The 22,675-nt window shown below is 48.9% G+C and overlaps 2 protein-coding genes across 2 annotated transcripts; one reads left to right on the top strand and one right to left on the bottom strand.

The window, feature by feature from the left end:
- Window positions 1–825: 825 nt before the first annotated feature.
- On the bottom strand, window positions 826–10,871 carry LOC101119588 (myeloid-associated differentiation marker-like). The gene has a single exon (XM_060401631.1). The coding sequence runs from the start codon at window positions 4,472–4,474 to the stop codon at window positions 3,590–3,592; it is 885 nt and encodes a 294-aa protein (XP_060257614.1). The 5' UTR covers window positions 4,475–10,871; the 3' UTR covers window positions 826–3,589.
- Window positions 10,872–14,133: 3,262 nt separating this feature from the next.
- LOC101119852 (myeloid-associated differentiation marker-like) lies at window positions 14,134–17,172 on the top strand. Its single transcript, XM_012098447.5, has 2 exons — window positions 14,134–15,319; window positions 16,296–17,172. The coding sequence occupies exon 1, from the start codon at window positions 14,407–14,409 to the stop codon at window positions 15,298–15,300; it is 894 nt and encodes a 297-aa protein (XP_011953837.2). The 5' UTR covers window positions 14,134–14,406; the 3' UTR covers window positions 15,301–15,319; window positions 16,296–17,172.
- Window positions 17,173–22,675: the final 5,503 nt, after the last annotated feature.

Genomic DNA, 22,675 nt, shown 5'->3' on the forward strand with positions numbered 1-22,675 from the left:
AAGCTAACATATTCACTATTTGTCTAAATGATTTCATACACTGTCACCATGCTTCACATTTTATCATGTTGTGGGCATTAAAAAATATTTTCCCCCTTTGGACCTTGAGTCAGTATTTGGATGTTCCTTTGGGTTGAAGTCAAGCAATAGTAAATGGCCTTTTGCAAACTTATCATCTAGGTTCCCTTGACCCTTGGCTCCTCTCCAACTGTGACCCTCTCTTTCCCCTCACAGACACTAGCTGCCCCAGGAGAAACCTATATTTACTGTCTTTCCTTCTCTTTCTCTGTCTCCAGTGCACTGGCTTCTGTCCTGAGAACTTCATGAAAAAGCTCTAAGCAAGATTGTCAATGACTTTCAAATGGTCACATCCAGTGGACCCTTTTCAGTGCTTATTTCATGTGATCTCTGCAGTATCTAACCAGAAGTTTATGTTTAAATCTCTCTTGTCTTTCGCCGGGGTCCAGCCCCCGCAGGATCCAGGGAAACCCAAAGGAGAAACGGTGTAGGTGATTGATTTAGGGAGAGATAAGGAAAGAATGTTGAAGATAAGAAAACAGAGGAGAGAAAGAGGCTGATATTCCTTGGTTTACATAGAAAGCCAATAAAACTCCGAGACAAGAAGTTTGCCCTGTTCACGGAGGCCACAGGTGCCCTCCCGGTCTCCAGAGGGAGTGAAGACGCAGAACAGCTTCCCGTTCAGGTGTTAGAAACCCGGGCAGATAAGTGAACGTAGGGAGCCCCTATGCTCCAAGGGATCAGCCTGAAAAAGAGAAAGAGGGAGAGAGAAAAAAAAAGAAGAAAAAACACTGGGTGACCAAGCTGTTTCGATGAGCGAGGCCCAAAAGCTTTATTTTTCAAAAGGTACTTTTATACCTTGCCTTATACATAGAGGGAAATGGAAGATGCAAGGTCATACAGAGTCAGCCCAAACATTCCAGCAGTTTTGCCCTTATCGAAACCAGGATTTTTCTGCATACCTTTCCCACAAATGATGTTGTGTAGGTATCTTCTGGCCTTGGAGGCCTGTGAACATTTTATGACCCTCTTTTGATAAAGGCTGCTCAACCAGAAAACTTATTTTCCCTCAAAGTATTTTTTCTTTATATTTCTAATCTATGTCAGCCTCAGAAAATGCCAAACAGAGTTACATTTCACAGAGCAAATGGGCAGTGAGTTACAAGAAAGAACCACTTAGCTCAAAGATCTAATATGGTTAAATTCAAGGTTACACTTGTTTTTCTTACATTCTCACTATGTTAACTGATGCATTCCCAGGTGCACAGTGGATAAGAGATATGGGACTTAGCAACAAGCATTGGCCCAATAATGAAATCCTACATCAGCACAAGCGCTACTCTAATAACTTTTAACTCTTTCAAAGGCTCTATGTTTTAGGCTTTCTGTGCCTCTCACAGTTGGGAGACTGTAAATAATCACATGCGTAGCTGTAAGAGTCTGGATATACCTGCCAAGCAAGCTAGAATGCTAACAGAGGGGGTTTGATTTGAAATATTGCTCTCATGTCCAGGAGACTTCTTAGCTATAGCCCTAAGTTGATTTTCTCCAAAGAAAGGTGGTCAGAGTTAGCCTCCTATTAATGTCAGAGGAGTTGGTGAAAGTCATGAAATAGTAAAACAGACAGATTCTGGTTTTGGGGTAGATGCTCGAGAAAGCCTAGGGAGCCCCTTGAGTTCTGAAGCCTTGCTTAACAGTTCTCTTCCACATGAACTTTGTCATGGGTTGGATCTCTCGTGACGGGGTCCCAGCAGTCTTTCCTTAAAATGTTAATTTTATTTCAATGCTTCTTAAGATTTGCTTGCCATGGAGACTACCTCCTGGGAATGCCCCCGCCCTACCCCACCTGCCCCTGGGTGAAGATCACATGCTTGTGGGGTCTTCACAGCCACCAGTTACTGCAAAGGGCTGCTGGTCTCAATACAGGGGACCACATGGGCCCACACCATGCACACACATGTGCACTGAGCATACACACAAGGACACACCTTTCTGGAGAGGCCCCTTTAAGAGTTAGGGGGACAGGTTGTTGGCATTGAGGTGGGACCCCCTCATCTTGTGTCACAGGCTGAGCCGTACCCCAAGGCTTTGATCCAGGTGTGGATGGGGAGTCAGTGGGAGGGGCTTCCAGAAACAGATTTGGGTGAGGGTGGAAATTGGCTGGACTCTTCAGTGCTCTAGACAAATTGGAGCAATTAGAATATATGAATATCTTTCTCAGTTTTTTTTATTTTGCTTCTCGCATCATTATATTGAGATTTAAAAGGGACATTGTGGATATAGGCAAAGGGACAAGCCTTTTCTCTATGACTAACATCACGAATTGTTGGGAACCAGAAGCTCCAGGGAATTTTTAAAAATTATATACACTGATCTAGATCATATTATGCCTGAGTCTCATAGAACCAAGAAACAGCAGCAGAAACCAACTGGCACACAGAAACACACAAGTGTGTGTCCCCTTACACTCAAGCACTGCAGTTGCTTTGACAATGGAACCAGCAACCCCCACCCCCACAAAGCCCCTGCCTAAGAAAATTTGAAAAGAAACTTTCTCCTCTAAGTAGAGGGTTACTCAGTAATTTTTGCCCTCCTAATCAGAAGACAGAAAAAAAAAAAATATATATATATATATATACATATATCTCAGGCTAGCATCACCTTTAAGGCTGCAGTGGCCATGCTCTTCTCCCTGCAGAGGCAGCACAAGCTGCTTTGAACACTGGGGCAGGAGGACCACATCGCTGCCCCTCACCAACACTGCAAACAGGTGTCTTCAAGATCCAGGGGTTCTTCACCAGCTCCTTTTTTTGATTCCCTGTAGAGTAGTTGGGATGGAAGGCATTCACCCCTGGCTTCCTCTAAGATGCCCTCTAGGCAGCAGGTGTTTAGTGAGCCTGCAAAAATTCTGGAGCCAATCTCAAAGGGGCTGAACACCAGGTGGGGCCCTGGAATCCAGGGTCTCTGTTTTAAGACTTCTGCCCACTGGAAATAATTGACCTCTTGAGTTTTGTTTTTTTTTAATTGAAGGGAGGGCACACTGTACACCCCCCCTCCACTCAGATAATTGAGGCCCAATGCCTAGTTACTCATGCCATCCCTGAACTCATCCAGACACACCAAGTAAGGCACTGCCAGGGGTACAGACTTGCTTTAGTAACAAGGCCCTTCCGGATGTCCAGGGTGTGAAGAGCCACAGAGAGAGGTATGTGCTGTGAAGTCAGCACCTTAGGAGGTGGGAGGGGGTGGTGGGCAGAGAAGGAGGAAATCTGATCTTGATGGATCAACAGGAAAATGGGGAGAGGAGGTCAGGACATAGGAGATGAGAAAACCAAGGATGATCAGAAAAGGGGCAAAAGCAGAAAATGTAGAAAAGATGAGAGAAGCAAAAGAAAGACAAAACAGGGTGTGAGCAAACACATAAAACAGGACAAAGAGCATATGGAGAGAAGGAAACAGAAGAGAGATGAACAGGGAAGGATGTGAGAAGGGGAGCCAGGAAGACGACATCAGAGCTCAGCACAGAAACCTCCATTGACAAGAGGGTTGATCCTCAGTCCTTGACAAAAACCTAGTGGGCTGAGATCACCAGGTCGGCCACGTAAATCAGTAGGTTGATGGCTGTCAGGATGGTCAAAGCCGGTCGATAGTCCCTGCGGCTCGAGCAGTGGGTGAGCCCCAACATGTACACGCCCCAGAATCCCTCAGGCTTATCCTTAATCTTCTTATCTACTGGGTAGAGCCAGCAGAGAACCAAAGCAGTGGAGTAGAGGAGGGTGGAGAGCAGGGTCAGCTGGACGGGCAGCCTGTACTCCCAGTTGCCCAGGTTCAGCAGCGTGGCCACAGTTGCCTGGGCGAAGCAGATGCAATAGATGGCCAGACACCACTCATGAGCTGGCTCCTTCAGATGCTGGGAAGTGTTGCTGATGAAGGCGAAGATGACACAGGCCACAAACATCTCCAGCACCTTCAGCACGCCCTGCACGGTGTACACAGCGCAGGTGAGGTCTTCGAGCTTGTAGCAGTTCCACGTGCAGGACAATTCGAGACCAAAAAGGAAACACGTAATGGAGGTGAATGTTAGGGCAGTGTTGACCCGGCTTATGAAAGGGTCCCAAGGCAAAAACTGGACTCTCTGGATAGACTGGACAAGGAACAGTGAGAGACAGACATGGGCGGCAAAGCAGGCATCTGTGAGGGGCATGTGGTACGAGAAAGGAAAGTGGGACTGGATATTATGAAATTCAACTATGACTACGATGAGGCTTATGGGCAAAGAGAGGAACCAGATGAGCATGGCGCAGGTATTTTTGGCCTCGTAACCTACGCCCCACTTCTGAAAGCCAGGAGTCACCAGCCAGAAGGCCACACAGCTGGAGAACAACTGCAGCAGGCGGAAGCAGAACCACACCAAGGCCAAGCAGTCCTGGTCTGTGCATGTGGACCTGGAGGCCATGGTGCTGTGACTGTCAGGCAGCTCCCGGGCACCAGCTGTGGCAGTGGCCCTCACTGAAGGTCCACCAGAGAAAGATCCAGATCTGGAGACGGATTGAGTCAGATGCCTGAAAACGACCCAGGGCCCTGTGACAGCCGAGGCTCAGGACCTGTAGAGTTAGAACCAATGACTCAGACACTTGGGTAACAGCGCAGCCACTCCAGAATGGTTCTCCCCACCCGTCACTGGTGGCTTTTTCAGGAGACTTGTTTTATCTGAAACCTCACAGCTGGATTGAGGGCAGCATCAAAACTGTGTATATATTTTTATCTCTTTGTGCTGCTGCTGCTGCTGCTGCTGCTGCTGCTGCTGCTGCTAAGTCGCTTCAGTCGTGTCCGACTCTGTGTGACCCCATAGACAGAAGCCCACCAGGCTCCCCCATCCCTGGGATTCTCCAGGCAAGAACACTGGAGTGGGTTGCCATTTCCTTCTCCAATGCATGAAAGTGAAAAGTGAAAGGGAAGTCGCTCAGTCATGTCTGACTCTTAGCGACCCCATGAACTGCAGCCTACCAGGCTCCTCCGTCCATAGGATTTTCCAGGCAAGAGTACAGGAGTGGGGTGCCATTGCCTTCTTTGTGCTAGGTGCCATTATCTAAAGGAATACAGAGTATGCTGCTCCTTTTCTACAATCACAAACCTTCATGATTCTCAAAACTGAAAAAGAATTAAAAAAAAAATAGTTTGGTAGCAAATTTTGACCTGAACAGACCTGAGACAATTAACGATTTTTGTTTATTTCAATGAAAGTGAATGTTCAAAAGTACAGTTGCCAAAATGAATGTGTTTGATCACAAATTGTTTTTAGACACCAGTGGGGTGTGATATTGAAGAAGGAATTCATAGGGCCTGGACTCCCTCTTAGGCCTGTTCATGCTGATCATGCTCGGCCACCTTTCCAATGGACTCTGAACTCTGTGTTTAGTGCCTGTGAAAACAACAGAAGGATAAGACCCCCTCCAGACAGGGGAACCTTGAAGATCATATCTAGGTTACTCATCACCTAAGAGAAAACATACACTAATCACCCCTTCCTCCAGACAGGTCATATATTTGTCTATATCTGTCGGAGTTTAACCTCGGGTTTATTGATTATTGGCTAATTGTTTGACTGTTTGAGCACACGAGCACATAGCACGTGAATGATGGGGTTATTGAAATTGTATTTTCCTTGGTTTATGTAAGTCTCAAGGAATTTGGAGTGGTGGGTTCAGACACGTACACATGGGGTATAAAAGATTTTCACAAATGCTGGTCGGGGTCCTTGGCTAAGAGGAGACTCTGCCTTGGGCCCGCCGGTGTAATAAACTGCACTCCACCATCTGCGTTGTCCTTCTGAGTGAGTTTGTTTCCCGGAACATGTGGCTACAACAGTGTCATATAGAGTAGATGCACTGTGTTACTAGTCAGAAGCAGAAAATTTCTGAATTCAGAAGCATGTCTGTCCCAAAGGGTTTACAGAAAAAAGACTATGGATTGTAGTCTTTTGGAGGATGTGTCCCGGCCTGTCCGCCCTGCAGCATCACTAGAAGGAGCTGCCATGAGGAGACACAGCCCCAACCAGAGGAGGGCAACTTCAGCAGTGAACAGGGAGGAGCCATGGGGTGAGAGCAAGGCCGTGGGAACAGAATGACCTGGGAAGTAGGGACTGTTGTGAATCCCCTCCACCCATTTTTGCCTCAACCTGTGACTTTTCCGCATTGGGGAGGGGAGATCTCAACCCAGCATGACTCCCAAGGACGAGTGTCTTGGAGAAATCACAGAACAAATTAACATAATGTTTGGCTCATAAGCTCCAAAGCAGCCATCCATGTGCCAGTCTGGAAAGATCTAAGAGTAGTCCTACCTGTGTGGATTTTCCTGGCCTAGGAGACTGGTTAACAGCTTCAAAGCTGGGAGGAAGGGATTGGAAATGAACAAGGATGGTGTGTCTGATGCTAATGGGGAGTCTTCTAGGGCATCCAGGGAGGGAGTGAGGATGGATGGATGATCACTGCCTTTTAAAGGCAGGAGCTGAAAGAGGAGGTCCCTGCAGGACCCCTGGGAGGGGCCAGCCCTGAGGATGCTCCTGGGAATGGGGTGAGGAGGCAGAGTGGAGATGACAGAGGGGATCCCAGTGTCCCAGGGGCCCTGAGGCAGCCCAGTAGGGGTCTTCTGACCCAGAAGGGATGCAGGCATGGAGCCAACCTCCCCATGGAGGAGGGGCCTGAACTGGAACTGAGACAGGAGAACAGGGGCCTGAAGGGGTTTCAGGGCTGTGACAGGGACACGTGGCCAGAGTGGCAGGGCCCCTGGAGACCACGGAATTGCCCAGGTCACCTGCCCAAGACAGTCCCGCCAGCCAGGGCTACAGTCCTGCTCACACAGGGGCTCCTCCAGGGTCCAGTGTGGGTGGAGTGAGGCCCCTCCCAGCCCACCCCCTCCTCAGGGAAGGCTGTTTCCAAGGGACTATTTGCTGAGAGGCCCCCAGGGCGGAAGGGCCAGCATCCTGAGCCCCAGCCAGCCCCCTGCCATCAGTTCAGTCGCTCAGTCATGTCTGATCAGGGGATTATTATATCACCTTTGCTGATAATAAACCCTGGGACAAGCTGAGGCTGAAAGAGAAACACAGAGCAAACCTGAGAACCTCCCTGGACTCACAAAGCTCCTTGAGCCCCAATTGCCAGTGGAGCCCTGAAGCTTGCAGGCCTCCCAGTGGGCACTGCCAGGGTGGGGAGGGGCACTGGGGTGAGGGAGGAAGGGCATGTCATACTCTCTGTACCCCAGTTTGATCCCATCTTAATTACCTGAACTCACCCTGAGATTCCACCTAAGACTAAAAGACAACTTTGGATCCTTCTCACGTCACAGAGGGAAGGCTTGGGGAAGGAGAGAATGAGGTTCCTTCTGTGTGACCCTGGGTAAGGCATGTGCCCGCTCTGGGCCTCAATTCCCCCACCTGGAAATCAGCAGCTTTGCCTGAGTCTCCCCAGCAGCCCCTCTGTCAGGAGGCATTTAACAGGAGGCTTCCTGTGTGCTGTTTTGGATCTGTCAGGAATTCTCTGCTCCTTATTAATTCCTGAATACTCAAGAGGCAAGCCTCTCACGGGGGCTGAAGAATCCAGGCATTTCCTTCATTAGTTTTTCTATACAGTGTTAAGTACCCTCTTCCTTCTTGTGAACCATACGGTAAAAGTGATTGTTTACAACTCTCTCTCTTTAATATGGATCGCCTATGTTTTGTAAGTCTGGAATTTTAATCTTTATCTTTGCTGAGAATAACTACCTTGTAAGACAGTATATACGCCCACACCATGTTGATTAAAACACCTTTGCTCCATCAGAGCTCTGGTCCCCGTGTCTTTCTTTCTCTTTCTTTCTCTCTCTCAGGCTATTTCTTTGGAGCACAGAGGCCCTCTGAGTTCACTTTCCTGCCTGGGCTTCTAAGACCCTCTCGAGAAGTCACTCTGCGCCTTCACCCCATCAAGAGGGCGCCAGAGGCCTCCGTGAACAGAGCAAGCCCCGTGTCAGGGGCTTTATTGGCTTTCTGTGTAAACCAAGGAATATCAGCCTCTCTCTCTCCTTTACCTTCTTATCGTCGACTCTGGACCACCAGGTTCCAGTCCATTAAAGGACTGCAACACCCCTCATTCACTCTAATCTGTGATCCTGGACATGGTGCCCCTGTCAGAGTACAGCCTGGATGTGGCTGAGCCCTACCTGCCCAGCAGCCAGACTTGTGGACTGGAAGACAGGGAACTGGGAAGGTCATGGTCAGGACAGAGGAAGGAGGAGGAGGTGCCAGAAGGGCAAAGAAGATGGAGGGTAGAGATTGTGGGAGATCCCTCAGAGCTGGATGAACCTGGGCAAGTTACTCACCAGAGCCTTAGTTTCCCCATCTGTGCAGGGGGCTTTAGCATCTACTTTACATTAATTAAGTGTATGGAAGCATGTGAAGGGCTTATCAGAGCCCTGGTGCATGGCACACTCAATCCATGCCATTTACCTGTCCCCCTCCCTGTCACAAAGGACGCAGAAGGCCCTGGCCCCACTCTGGACATCAGCACATGCAGCTTGATTTGCTGCAGACCAGGGGCTGCAAACCAGCTTGTACTGGAGGTGGTCCAGGGGTGTGTTTGGTTTCCCTTCAGAAAGTGATGGTAGAGAATCAACATTCTTTTTTTCCTTAAGTGTTTGGTAGCTGCACAGTGCTCCAGTTTCACATGAAAGTCCAGACTTCCAGCTCCTTTTCAAGCCTCAGGAGATCTGGATTCACTGGGCTGCATTCCCTGAAAAGGGGGTCACTGGAGCTGAGCAGCTGCTCTCTCCTTCATATTGTTTTTCATTCTCCATTTAATTTTCTGTATTTTCTTATTCTCATGTATAACTGAACTGACATAAATTAGGACTATGATCATCTCCCATGTGCCTGTTTTCCCCTCTTGGGTGTGGCCAGGCTCACAGAAGCATCTACCCCTCCATCCAAGGAGCATCCATGTCCTCAGCCTCATGTACAGCCTTCAGCACATTTCACATGCTCTGACATCACATTGGGCATGTGTGTACATATATGCACACAAGTGTATACGGCATATCTGTATATCTTTTCCAGCTTTATACACGTGACACCATGTCATGCACACAGCATCTTGCTTTTTCACCACCCTTTTGAGGTGTAGCTGGTCCTTTCCAGGGGCCCTAGTCCTCTCCATTCCCTTTACTTATTTCCTTCCCTCCTGGCTCCTGCAGGTGTTTGGACTGACCAGCCTTCTCTAGATCAGCTGACCCTCCCCTGTGAATCTCAGACACTGGGGGACACAGGATAGGACCAGGGATCCCAGGATCCACATGACCACCATGCTCTAGAGTAGGTCAGCAAGCTTTTCTAAAAACTTTAAAAAAATATATGACAAAGAATTTATTTTTCATTTCTGGAAATTCATCTTGAATTTGTACGGCTACTGCAGCAAATCATCACAAGCCTGGTGGCTTAAAACGATGGCAGTGTATTCTCTCACAGTTCTGGAGGTCAGAGTTTTGAAACAAGGTGTGAGCAGGGCTGCTCTGTCTCTGATGCCCCAGGGAAGGGTCCCTCTTCGCCTCTTTTAGCTTCTGGAAGCCCCTTAGCCATGTTATCCAACTCGGGCTTGTCTGCTTATCCCTCAAGAAGCCAAACATTGAGAGACCGGTGTCAGGAACTAGGTGCCGCTCCTCCACTGTGAACACAATCATCACTCATGTCTGTGCATCAGCCTACGTTGGGCGGCGGGTTGAAAAAAATACTAATGAACGTTTCTACCGTTTCTTCTGGATCACCTGTGTACGGAGGACTGGTGTTTTTATGGTTTAGTAGGTTTGAGGTGGAAAACAAAGTCCAATGATGGCCAACTGGCTGTCCCCTCGCACTCAGACCTCCTGCAGAGAATCGTCTTGTTGGAAATCTACCTTCTCCCTCCCCCTCCCCCTTGTAGTGAACACACCCTGACAAAACTGAGTGTCCTGTCAGGTCTTAAAGGAAGAAACTATTTCAGATCCTCTTTTTCTCATGCTGGGCATGGGGTGGGGGGTGCCCCGGGTTAGAACTCCCCTGGTGTTATAATAATAGAACTCTTCTTCTGTCCAGAGACTGGGGGAAGGGGGTGCAGACCTAGGCAGCCCCTGCCTGGGGCATTAGGATAGGAACCACAGAGGTGGGGGAAATTCAGTTCCATAAGAAGCTGATCCCCTCCTCTCCCTCCCTCGCCTGCAAAGACTCATCTGGAAAGGGGGCAGGCTTTTCACAGTTTAGTTTCCCTTTTGCCTTTAATTTAGTGCCCTTGTTGGAAGAATTTTGCCTTTCAGTGCCCTGTTACTGTTACTATGGAGTAACAGGAAGGCCTGCACATGGAGTTCCCTCCCACTTACCAGATCTTTGACAAATTAGTTCTAACTCCAAATAGTGGAGGAATTTAGAGACCCATTCAGGGGCCACCCTTCTTCAGAATCAAAAGCAAACTGGGCCAGTCTGTATTGCAATTTAAAAAAAGACTTTTTTAAAACAAGGTCATAGCTCTAGTTTTGCCAACCTGCCAGGATGTGTCCAGTGGACTTCTACAAAATCTAGAAGTCCACTGGATGGATGTAGCCCCACCCCCCCACTTCACTTCACCCACTCCCCTGGAACAGATTACAAACAAACATAAAATTCCCCCTTGGGTAGAGACTGGTACAGAGTCACAGAAAAGCCAGGTCCCACTCCTGTTCTGTCCAAATTGACCCCAAAGTTCCAAAGGGCAAAGAATATTCCCAAACAGGTGGGAAGGGGGCTTCCAAGGCATGTACCCCTCTACTCACTCAGTCAACAGCTACGCAGCTCCTTCGGAGGCCAGTTTCCTTCTCTCAACAGAAAGCGAAAGCAGGCTGTGAGGAGGTGTTAGGGGAAGCACGCTGATTGAAGCCGCCCACCCTGGCCAGGCACGAGCCCACCCTGGCCAGGCACCATAGTAACCATTTGCATGAGTTGTTTTACGACAGGAAGTCCTGGTAAGGAACAGGGAACTAATAAGCCTCCATCAACCAGAAGAGTTTGGGAAAGGTCAAAAGGAGACACCACCTGTCCGACCACCTCCCAGAATCCTTCTCTCTGGCATAGGAAGGACTCTGAGTCAGAATGATTGGCTAAAGACAACCCAGAAACTAATCCCATCACCATAAAACCCGAGACTGCGAGCCATGCGCCAGAACAGCCCTGGGTTCCCTTACCCTACTGCTCTCCACTGGGTGTTCTTTCCCAAGAAAATCTCTTGCTTTGTCAGCACATATGTCTCCTCAGACAATTCACTTCCAAGTGCTAGACAAGAGCCCGGTTTCGGGCCCTGGAAGAGGCCCCCTTCCTGCAACAGAAGGACTCGGGATGGACAGGGCAAGTTCGGAAACTAACATATTTGGTAGCTACTGGCCCATCCCTGTAGATCCTCGCTGGGAGCAACTGACACCTCAGCCTTCTCAGACGCACCACCCTTGTCGCCCCTGGAGGAGGGGGATGGGCCAGAGCCCCAGGGACGTGACTGCTGCCTGGATGGCCAACATTGTCACCCAGCTCAGAAGAACTCAGTATTGAGAAACAAGTGTTGAGTAAAAGAAAAGTAGCTTTATTTTAAGGAAATTACAGCTGGGGGAGAAGGCAGACCACTGTGCAAAAGAACCAGCTCGCAGCACTCCAAGGTTGAGCCGGGATTTATACAAGAGGGAAGCAGGAAAGGGATGCAGGCTGTAGGCTGCATTGCTGGGGGTGCTCTGTGCTTCTATTTTTAGAGACTTTTCATTAACCAGGAGACACCTTTCTGGCTTTTAAACTTGAGTGTGGTATTTACATTGTCCAGATCAGTGGGTCATTATTCTACAGGTCACTGGTCATATATTTCTAGAGAAAGAAGAACTAAGATAGAAACAGACAAAAACAGGCAGATCAACACAGTCCATGTTTTGGACTGATCAAACAGATCAAAGCAGATCCAAACAGTCCATCAAACTCCAGAGCTGTGTTTAACTATTCATAAGACTTTGGCTGTAAAACAAGCAAGGTTTTAACACTATTGATAGTGTCTGACCATCACCATCATTATGGCAGGAAGCTGGCTGGGGCTCAGGATGCTGGCCCTTCCACCCTGGGGGCCTCTCAGCAAATAGTCCCTTGGAAACAGGGCAGCTGTCCCTGAGGAGGGGGCGGGCTGGGAGGGGCCTCACTCCCCACACACTGGACCCTGGAGGAGCCCCTGTGTGAGCAGGACTGCAGCCCTGGCTGGTGGGACTGCCTTGGGCAGGTGACCTGGGCAATTGCATGGTCTCCAGGGTCCCTGCCACTCTGGCCACATGTCCCTGTCACAGCCCTGAAACCCCTTCAGGCCCCTGTTCTCCTGTCTCAGTTCCAGTCCAGGCCCCTCCTCCATGGGAAGGTTGGCTCCATGCCTGCATCCCTTCTGGGTCAGAAGACCCCTACTGGGAACTCCGGGAGATGGTGATGAACAGGGAGGCCTGGCGTGCTGCGATTCATGGGGTCGCAAAGAGTTGGACACGACTGAGCGACTGAACTGAACTGAACTGAACTGGGCTGCCTCAGGGCCCCTGGGACCCTGGGATCCCCCCAGTCATCTCCACTTTGCCCCCCACCCCCACCCCAGTCCCAGGTGCAACCTCAGGGCTGTCACCTCTCAGGGGTCCTGCAGGGGCCTCCTCTTTCAGCTCCTGCCCTTAAAAGGGGGTGATCATCCATCCATCCCCACCCCCTCCCTGGGATGCCCTGAAAGGCCCCCATCAGCATCAGACACAGCATCCCTGTTCATTTCCAATCCCGTCTTCCCAGCTTGGAAGCTGCTAACCAGTCTCCCAGACCAGGAGAATCCTCCCTTAGGTAGGACTACTTCTAGATCTTTCCAGACTCTCACCTGGATGGCAGCTTTGGAGCTTAAGAGTCAGACATTATGTTAATTTATTCTGTGGTTCTTCAAAGATGTTCCACTTTGGAGTCACGCTGGGTTGCGGGGCTCCCCTCCCCAATGGGGAAGAGTCACATGTGAAGGCGAAATTGGGGAAGGGGATTCACAACAGTCCCTACTTCCCATGTCATCTCATCCCCATGGCCTTGCTCTCACCCCATGGCTCTTCCCTGTTCACCTGTGAAGCTGCCCTCCTCCGGGTGGGTATGTGTCCCTCAGATGGCACCTCCTTTAGTGATGGCTGCAGGGAGGACAGGCCGGGTCACGTGTGTCTTCAGGTTGCTGCAGAAGGAGGTCATTGCCCTGAAAAGGTGTCCTGGGTCCCAGAGCCCCGAGCTTTGGTTCTGGGCTCCCACCCATGGGCCCTGCTGACATGTGGGCTGTAGAGCAAAGTGCTCAATCCATGGTTTTGGCATTGCTATCTGGGTTCTCACTCCTCAACTTTTAACCTTAGGGAAGCCACTTGAGTCCTCCAGCCTTAGTTTTCTCATCTGTAAAATGGGGTTAGCAGTATAATCCAGTCTCTTTTCTGAAAGCTTTGGAGTCAGAATTGAGATATGCTCTAGAATTGAGAAATGTTCAGCCCCAAACAGACAACCTGGTGCATCCATGTTATACGACATAATACTGAAAATTCTTTGTAATTAAATACATTAGTGTTTATCCAACTGCCTAAATTAAACTTTCACACTAAGTGAAATAAACGCATGCATGCATGCTAAATCGCTTCAGTCGTGTCCGCCTCTTTGCGACCCTATAGACTGTAGCATACCGGGCTCCTCTGTCCATGGGATTCTCCAGGCAAGAATACCGGAGTGGGTTGCCATGCTGTACTCCAGGGGATCTTCCCAACCCCAGGATCGAATCCGCATCTTCTGAGGCTCCTGCATTGCACGTGGATTCTTTACCCTTGAGCTAATGGGGAAGCCCCAAGTAAAATAAATAAAGATCGTTAATTATCTAGTGTATGTTAAGGTCAAATTCTGTTACCAAATGAATTATTTAATACTTCTTAATTTTCAGAGCCTGAAAGGCTTGGGATGTCAGATAAAGGCCATCCTACTCTGTGTTTCTGTAGATAATGACACAGCTCAAAGGGCAAAAATATGTTCACGGTTTGAAGCCAGACCCAACCCAGCTAGGAGTTTTGGGATAAGACAAGTCTCCTGACAAGGCCAAGGCTGATGGGTGGGGAGAACCATTCTGGAGCAGCTGTGCTGTTACCGAGTGTCTGAGCCATTGGTTCCAACTCCACAGACCCTGAGCCTCAGCCCTCACAGGGCCCTGAGCCTTTCCCTGGCAACTGACTTAATCCCCCTCCGAAGCTGTATCTTTCTCCGGTGGGCCCTCAGCCACGACCACTGTCATACTGGTGAAGGTGACCTGCATGACCACCGTGACCTCCATGTAATCGTCCTGAGGCCTGGACTTCTGGGCCATCATGGGCTACTTCCTCCGGACGCTGCAGCTGCTCTCCACCTGCGTGGCCATCTCACTAGTGGGCAGCCTGGACAGCTGGACGGTGCCCACAAGTAACTGGTCCTTTGTTATCTTGTGCTTCTGCTTTGTGGTGACCTTCATCATCCTCATAATCGAATCACTGGCACTTCAGTACTGCTTCTCCTTCTCTTGGGGGGATTTTCTCCTCTGCCATGCCTGCTACCTCGCCCTCTTCTGCCTCTTGGTCTCCGTCATTTACCCCACTACCTATGTTCAGTTTTTGTTTTACACCTCCTCCTGGGACCACGCCATCGCTGCTACTGCGTTCTGCTTCATTTCTACTGTGTCTTATGCCACCGAAGCAATCTGGATCTTGCGCTGGCCTCAGACAGGTGATTTCACTGGCTATATAGGCAGCTTGCCATTCCTCCTCAAGATGCTAGAGACACTGGTGGCCTGTGTCATCTTACCCTTCATCAGCAATCCCTACCTGTACATGGACCATCCATTGCTGGTGTCGTGCGTGGCTGTGTACTCCATCTGCTTCATCCTGGGGATCGTGACCATCCTGTTGAACCTGGCTGACTTAGAGAACCGGCTGCCCATCTCCTCCTCCATGTTCCATCTGATGCTGAGCCAGCTGTCTGTCCTTCTCTACATTGGTGCTCTGGTCCTCTGGGCGCTCTACCAATTTGACGAAAAGTTTGGCGGGCAGCCCGAGAGGTCCAGGGATGTGAGCTGTCAACAAAGACTTACCAACTATGTTTGCACCTGGGACCAGCGCCTGGCTGTGGCCGTCCTGACAGCCATCAACCTGCTGATTTACGTGGCCGACCTGGTGTACTGGGCCCGCCAGGCTTCTGCAGGGACTGAGGACCAGCCTGGGGACTGCTGACCACCTCTGCTCGCAGGAGGTATCTTCACCGAGCTCTGACGTCTTCCTGGCCCCCTCGCTCCCTCCTCACACCCTCCCCCCTTCATCTCACTCTCCTTCCTCTTCCCTTCCCCTCTTCTGCTCTGTCTCCCTCCTGTTTTCCTTGGTTTTCCACATTCTGTTTTGCCTCTTTCTCTTGCTTCTCTCATCTTTTCTACATTTTTTACTTTTTGCCCCTTTTCTGGTCATCCTTGGTTTTCTCATCTCCTGTGTCCTGACCACCTCTCCCCATTTTCCTTCTTCTGATCCATCAGGACCTGAGACTCCTTCCTTCTCTGTCCACCACCTCCTCCCGCCTCCTAAGGTGCTGACTCCACAGCACATAGCCCTCTGTGCAGCTGTTCACACCCTGGGCTTCTGGAGGGGCCTCATTGTCAGAGTGTGTCTGTCCCCCCTGAGGGTGCCTTAGTTAGCGTGTGGGGTGGATTTGGGGTGTGACTGGTAGCTAAGGATCAGGCCTCACTTCATCCTCGTGGAGGGGGTGGTACACAGCACCTTTCCTTTAAGTTAAAAAAAAAAAAAAAAAAAGCTCTGGAAATCAATAATTTCCCTTAGGCAGGAGTGCTAATGCAGAGACTTGGATCCTTAGGCCCCTCCTTGGGGCTCCGTCCCACCTGAGACTGGCTCTGGAATTTTTACTGACTTACTAAAATCCACTGTCTATAGGCCTTGTGGACAAAAAAAATATTGTGAATCATTTCTGTAAACGATAACGCTGCTGGCCATCAAGCCTTCGGCCACTGCAGCAGCCCCCAGTAGGGCAGCCTGAGGGGAATTCATGATGGAGACAGGGCACTGGCTTTACGATGTGTAAGAAAGGAATGATTCTAATGCGCTCAGACTCCTGCACCTTCTGGTCCCGAGAAAAACACTAAACCTTGAGATGTCTGTTTTTGTGATTAGTGATAATCCTTTGATATTTGACTACATGTTCCTTTTTTTTTTTTTCTTTTCAGCAAAAACTCCCATTTATCCTGGCCCCCTCTCACCTCTTTGGAACAGTTCTGCAGAGTGATCTGTGAGGTGTCTCCCAAGCTATAGTCTCTAGTGAGGTTTCCAAATAGAACATAACTCACAACTTAGACTGTGAGGTTTCTTGTTTTTTCTTTTCCCTTCAGTCAGCAGTTTTGGTGACTGAGGAAGGAGGAGCCCAGAGCAGACTTCTCCTAACTCTACAAGGCACTAGAGACTGGGTACCTTTTGTGCCCATCTGCCTCCTCAGAGAGTCCAGATGAATATGGGGGAAGTAATTGGATCTCCTGTTATTGGGTGATGATGCAAAGTTTGATTTGCCGATATTAAACTCTTCCCTGGAGGGGAAGGTTTTCCTTGGCACTTAGTTCAAGAAGCAGTACCTGGGTTATTCTCAGGAGAAAGACACTAGGAAGATTTTGCTCGGTGGAAACACACTGAGTGATATGAAATGAAATCCATATTTTAATGGCAAGAGGAGAAAAGATTAAATATAAAATTTTCCTTTCCCTGTTTGGGCCTCCTCCCTCCCCATATTGGGTATTGTGCATCTGCGTTAACCACGCCTCCTAAGTAGATAACATTCCTTCTTTGTCATGTCAAGGATCACAGCTTCTTAGGAGATAAACTTCTTTCTTCTCCTAAGGGGCCACAATGACCTGTACGCACCACACACTTTGTTGAGCTGATCTGGATCATGCCAAGTGTCAGTTAAACCTCACCTGATGGATAGCCCTTTGTCTCAAAAGTATAACTGTGCTTTGACCTCCTGGGTAGAACATTCACAGAGTGTTCTGAATGACTCTCTCCTAGGTTATAATTCCCAGACTGGCCCAAATAAAAGTTTCCACTTGTTTCTTAGACTGTCTGTCAATTAATTTTTTTCATCACAATGGGTTATTTTCAGATGAAAGACACAGAGAAGTGCCTACAGAATTATATCTACAAGGTCTTGCTTAATTGGAAATTAAAGGAAACATTACCCCAAAATGGCCAAATTGGTGTTCACTGGACTTTACAAAATTAATTAGTTTTGCATGTGCAGATAGAAGAACCAGCTTGATAAAATATCTTTTTAGAATTCTGACCTTAAAGGATCAAAAGCCCTTTAGAGGGATCTTACATTTCTCTTCCTGCATCTTTGATATGTAAACATAACTGAACTTCTGAGGCTTTTTTCCCCTGTATTTTAAGAGTTTTCTATATTTTAAGAGTCTCTACCATCCAGAAGGAGCACATGGCAGCCAGTCAAATAGATTAGAATTTTAAGGAGATTTTTTTGGTCTGGCTGTGTCAACACTCCTAGCCCATAAGTGCCCTTTGTCACCTTCACCTGCGAGGTATAGGTATCTGCCTACACAGTGAAGGCCCTGTACTTTTTTAGACTATTTTTGAAAGAAAGCTTTCTAGGTCTTGTGAACGCTATATCCTCTTCTAGGGGCACCTCTTGTACCTTCTTGGTTTGAGTCACTATGAAAATTATTACTCATCAATGGCCAAATGACAACAGATTTTATTTTCTTGGGCTCCAAAATCCCTGCAGATGGTGACTGCAGCCATAAAATTAAAAGCCGCTTACTCCTTGGAAGGAAAGCTATGACAAACCTAGACAGCATATTAAAAAGCAGAGACATCACTTTGCTGACAAAGGTCCATATGGTCAAAGCTATGGTTTTTTCAGTAGTCATGTATGGATGTGAGAGTCGGACTATAAAGAAAGCTGAGCACTGAAGAATTGATGCTTTTGAACTGTGGTGTTGGAGAAGACTCTTGAGAGTTCCTTGGGTGGCAAGGAGATCTAACCAGTCCATCCTAAAGGAAATCAGTCCTGAATATTCATTGAAAGGACTGATGCTGAAGCTGAAACTCCAATACTTTAGCCACCTGATGAGAAGCGACTCATTTGAAAAGACCCTGATGCTGGGAAAGATTGAAGGCAGGAGGAGAAGTGGGACGACAGAGGATGAGATGGTTGGATGGCATCACCGACTCAATGGACATGAGTCTGAGTAAACTCCAGAAGTTGGTGATTGACAGGGAAGCTTGGCATGCTGCAGTCCATGGGTCGCAAAGAGTCGGACACGACTGAGTGACTGAACAGAACTGAACTGATGTACCATGAGTTAGAGCTGAGACACTTCCCTAAAGCCAGGCCACGTGGCCTACAGGGTCGGAGTAAGGGTAGACAAGGGAAACCATGGCCTTCAGCTAGAGGAAAGGATAAGGCTGACACCCACCTTCACAGGAGTTTGGATTTTTTTTTTTTAAGTCACTACTAGAGAAATAGAAATCTCAAGTCTTCTCTTCTTGTGGGTTTGGGCCAAAATATTCTTGATCCCTGAGCTCTAAAAACTTCAACCTGGGAAATTAACTCAATTTGTGCCCAACAGGTGATTGGCCAGGAGAATTCTGAGCAAGTGCAGTTCTTCTGGGTGAAGCTCCCAACCCAGGCAATAGGATCCTCCCAGGAAAAAGGGGGTCCTGTAAAAGGGGGCTCACAATTTAATGACAAAGTACATGAGGGCTCAACCCACTGTGAGTCCCAAGAACTCCAGTGAACAGACACCAATCTGAAAGAGACAGCAAATAAATACAATTAATATAATTAATCACATTAGAAAAAGTCACCATGAACAAAGGACAGGAAGATGGGAGCGAGGAGCGTATGAATTGAAGAGTGTCCTCCAAAAGAGTCATGTCTACTCAGAACCTCAGAATGTGGCCTTATTTGGAAGTAGGGTCTCTGCTGACATATTTAGTTAAGGATTCCGGTGCGGAAGTTGTCCTGGACAGAGGGTGGGACCACAGTCCAGTAACTGGTGTCTATGAGAGAAAGGACAGAGAGATTCACATACATGTAGTTGAGAGAAGATGAGGACGTGAAGGTGGAGACAGAGAGGGAGTTAAGTAGGCACAAGCTAAGGGGTCTCCAGAAGCTAGAGGGGGAAAGGACAGACCGCCCCCTGGGGCATCAGAGACAGCACAGCCCTGCTGACCCCTTGCTTCACACTTCTGACCTCTAGAACTGTGAGAGAACAAGTTACTGTTGTTTTAAGGTACCAAGCTTACAGAAATCTGTTGTACTACTGATTTGTTACAAAACCAAGATAAATTTCCAGAAAACTTTCCAGAAATGCTTGCCTACCTCCTGCCCTAGAGCATGGTGGCCACATGGATCCCAGGACCCCTTGTCATATCCTGTGTCCCCCAGTGTCTGAGACTCACAGGGGAGGGTCCACTGATCTAGAGAAGGGTCCAAATACCCACAGGAGCCAGGAGGGAAGGAAATAAGTAAAGGGGATGGAGAGGACTAGGGCTGCTGGAGAGGACAGAGGCAGCTGCCTCTGTCAGGGGTGGTAGAAAAGCAAGATACCATGTGCATGATAAGGTCTTGTGTTTATAAAACAGGAAAAAAGGTTACAGATACGTCCTACAAACATGTGTGCATGTCTGAGCACATGTGTCTACATATGATTTCAGAGCATGTGAAACGTGTTGAAGGCTGTACATGAGGTTGAGGACATGGATGCTCCCTGGATGGAGGAGTGGATGCTCCTGTGAACAGGCCGGAAGCCTGGCCATGCCCAAGAGGGTAAACCAGAACATGGGAGATGATCATGGTCCTGCTTTATATCAATCAGACATGAGAATGAGAAAAATACAGAAAATACTAAGCAAAGATGAGCATGAGGAACAATATAAAGTAAAGGGCTGAGTAAGTGCTCAGCTCCAGGCACACCCCCCCACCCCTGACCACTTCCTAAGGGCACACAGCCCTGTGACACCAGATCTCCTGAGAAGTCAAAGAAAGCTGGAAATGCAGATTTTCACTGAAATTAAAATATTGAGTAGATAACAAACACTTAAGAAAAAAATAACACCAATTCTATATGATCTCTTCTAGAAAACACTGTATAGGGAAACCAAACACACCTCTGGGCCACCTGCAGTACAAACTGGTTTGCAGGCCCTGATCTGCAATAAATCAAGCTTGCATGTGCTAATGTCCAGAGTGGGGCCAGGGCCTTCTGGGTCCTCTGTGAGGGGCAGGGGGACAGGTAGCTGGCATGGACTGAATGTGCTATGTTCCAGGCCCTCTGATAAGCCCTTCACATGCTTTCATACATTTAATTCATATGAAGTCAATATTAAGACCATTGCACAGATTGGGAAACTGAGGCTCTGATGAATAAGCTTGCCCAAGGTCATCCATCTATGAAGCATCCTCTCCAGGCCCCACAGCCTCCTTGTCACTCTGAGTGTTCATCTCCCCTCCTCCTTCTCTGTCCTTCTGACACCTCCTCCTCCTTCCTCTGTCCTGGTCTTGACCTTCCCAGCTCACTGTCTTCCAGTCCGCATGCCTGGCTGCTGGGCAGGCAGGGCTCAGCCACATCCAGACTATGCTCTGATGGGGGCACCATGTCCAGGCTCACAGATTAGAGTGGAGGAGGGGCTGCTGGGAGACTCAGAGAAACCTGCTGCTTTCCAGGTAGGGGAACTGAGGCCCAGAGAGGGCACAGGCCTGACTCCGGGTCATATAGCAGGAACCCCCATGCCTCTCCTTCCCTGTCCAGCTCTCCTTCTGTGCCATTAAATGAATCCAAAGTTGTCATTTAGTCTTAGCTGAAATTGAAGGATGAGATCCTGGAGGTTAGTGAGAAAAAAACTGGGGTACAGAAAACATAACCTCCCCAGCCTCCCTCACCCCAGTGCCCTTTCCCCACCGCGGCAGTGCCCACTGGGAGGCCAGCAGGTTCCAGGGCTCTACTGACAATTGGGGCTCAAGGAGATTTGTGAGTCCAGGGAGATTCTCTGGGTTTGCTCTGTGTTTCTCTTTCCAGCCTCAGCTTGCCCCAGGGTTTATTATCAGCAAAGGTGATATAATAATCCCCTGATGGCAGAAAGCTGGCTGGGGCTCAGGGTGTTGGCCCTTCCGCCCTGGGGGCCTCTCAGCAAATAGTCCCTTGGAAACAGGGCAGCTGTCCTTGAGGAGGGGGCGGCTGGGACGGCCTCACTCCCCCTACACTGGACCCTGGAGGAGCGCCTGTGTGAGCAGGACTGCAGCCCTGGCTGGCGGGACTGCCTTGGGCAGGTGACCTGGGCAATTCCATGGTCTCCAGGTTCCCTGCCACTCTGGCCACATGTCCCTGTCACAGCCCTGAAACCCCTTAGGCCCCTGTTCTCCTCTCACTTTCAGTCCAGGCCCCTCCTCCATGGGGAATGAACAGCATCCTTGTTCATTTCCAATCCCTTCTTCCCAGCTTGGAAGCTGCTAACCAGTCTCCCAGGCCAGGAAAATCCTCACTCAGGTAAGACTACTCCTAGATCATTCCTGACCCACAACTAGATGGCAGTTTTGGAGCTTAAGAGCCAAACATTATGCTAATTATTCTGAGGTTCCCCCGTGACATCCCACCGTGAGTCATGCTGGGTTGGGCTCTCCCTTCCCCAACGGGAAGAGTCACATGCTAAGGAAAAGTTGGGCAAAGGATTCAAAGCAGTCCCTACTTCCCATGTCATCCTGTCCCCACGGCCTTGCTCTCACCTCATGGCTCCTCCCTGTTCACCCCTGAGGCTGCCCTCCTCCGGGTGGGGCTGTGTCCCCTCAGATGGCAGCTCTTTCTAGAGATGCTACAGGGAGGAGAGGCCGGGACACGTGTGTCTTCAGTTTGATGTGGAAGGAGGCTGTATCCTGAAGGCGGGTCCTGGGTCCCAAAACTCCCACCCACAGGGCCCCTGCTGACAAGTGGGCTGTAGAGCAAACTGCTGAAACCCACAGTTGATACTTAATCTGGGATTCCCAGTTCCTAGCCATGTCACCTTAAGGAAAGCACTGGATTCCCCAAGAGTCAGTCTTCTCATACGGACAATGGAGTGAGCAGTACTATACATAATCCCTTTTCTGAAATCCCCAGGTCAGATCTACTCCAGGACTCAATAGTTTTTAGCTTTAATCACATAACCTGGTGCATCTCCCTACATGCCATAATACCCAATGGGGCCTGGAAGCACCTTTTAATCAAACATCTTAGTATTTCTACAACTGAACTCTTGAAACATTTACACTAATTGAAATATAGACCACAAATGGTCTCATGTCTGTTCAGGTCAAATTGCTTACGAAACAAGGTTTTTCTTTTAATTTCTTTTCCAGTTTCAAAGACTCAAAGGTTTGGGGGTGTAGATAGAGACCACACTATCATGTGTCTCTGCAGATAACAGCACATAGCACAGGACGATCGAAAACGTTCGTAATTTGAGGCCAGACCCAACCCAGCTGGGAGCTTCGGGATAAGACAAGTCTGACAAGGCCGAGGGTGATGGGTGCGGAGAAAAAACTGCAGAGCAGCTGTGCTGTTATCAG

This window comes from Ovis aries, chromosome 18 (assembly GCF_016772045.2).
Source record: "Ovis aries strain OAR_USU_Benz2616 breed Rambouillet chromosome 18, ARS-UI_Ramb_v3.0, whole genome shotgun sequence".
Lineage (NCBI taxonomy): Eukaryota > Metazoa > Chordata > Mammalia > Artiodactyla > Bovidae > Ovis > Ovis aries.

Bases quoted from the DNA above. Each gene is read 5' to 3' on its own strand.
- LOC101119588 (XM_060401631.1), bottom strand. From the start codon at position 4,474: ATGGCCTCCAGGTCCACATGCACAGACCAGGACTGCTTGGCCTTGGTG.
- LOC101119852 (XM_012098447.5), top strand. From the start codon at position 14,407: ATGGGCTACTTCCTCCGGACGCTGCAGCTGCTCTCCACCTGCGTGGCC.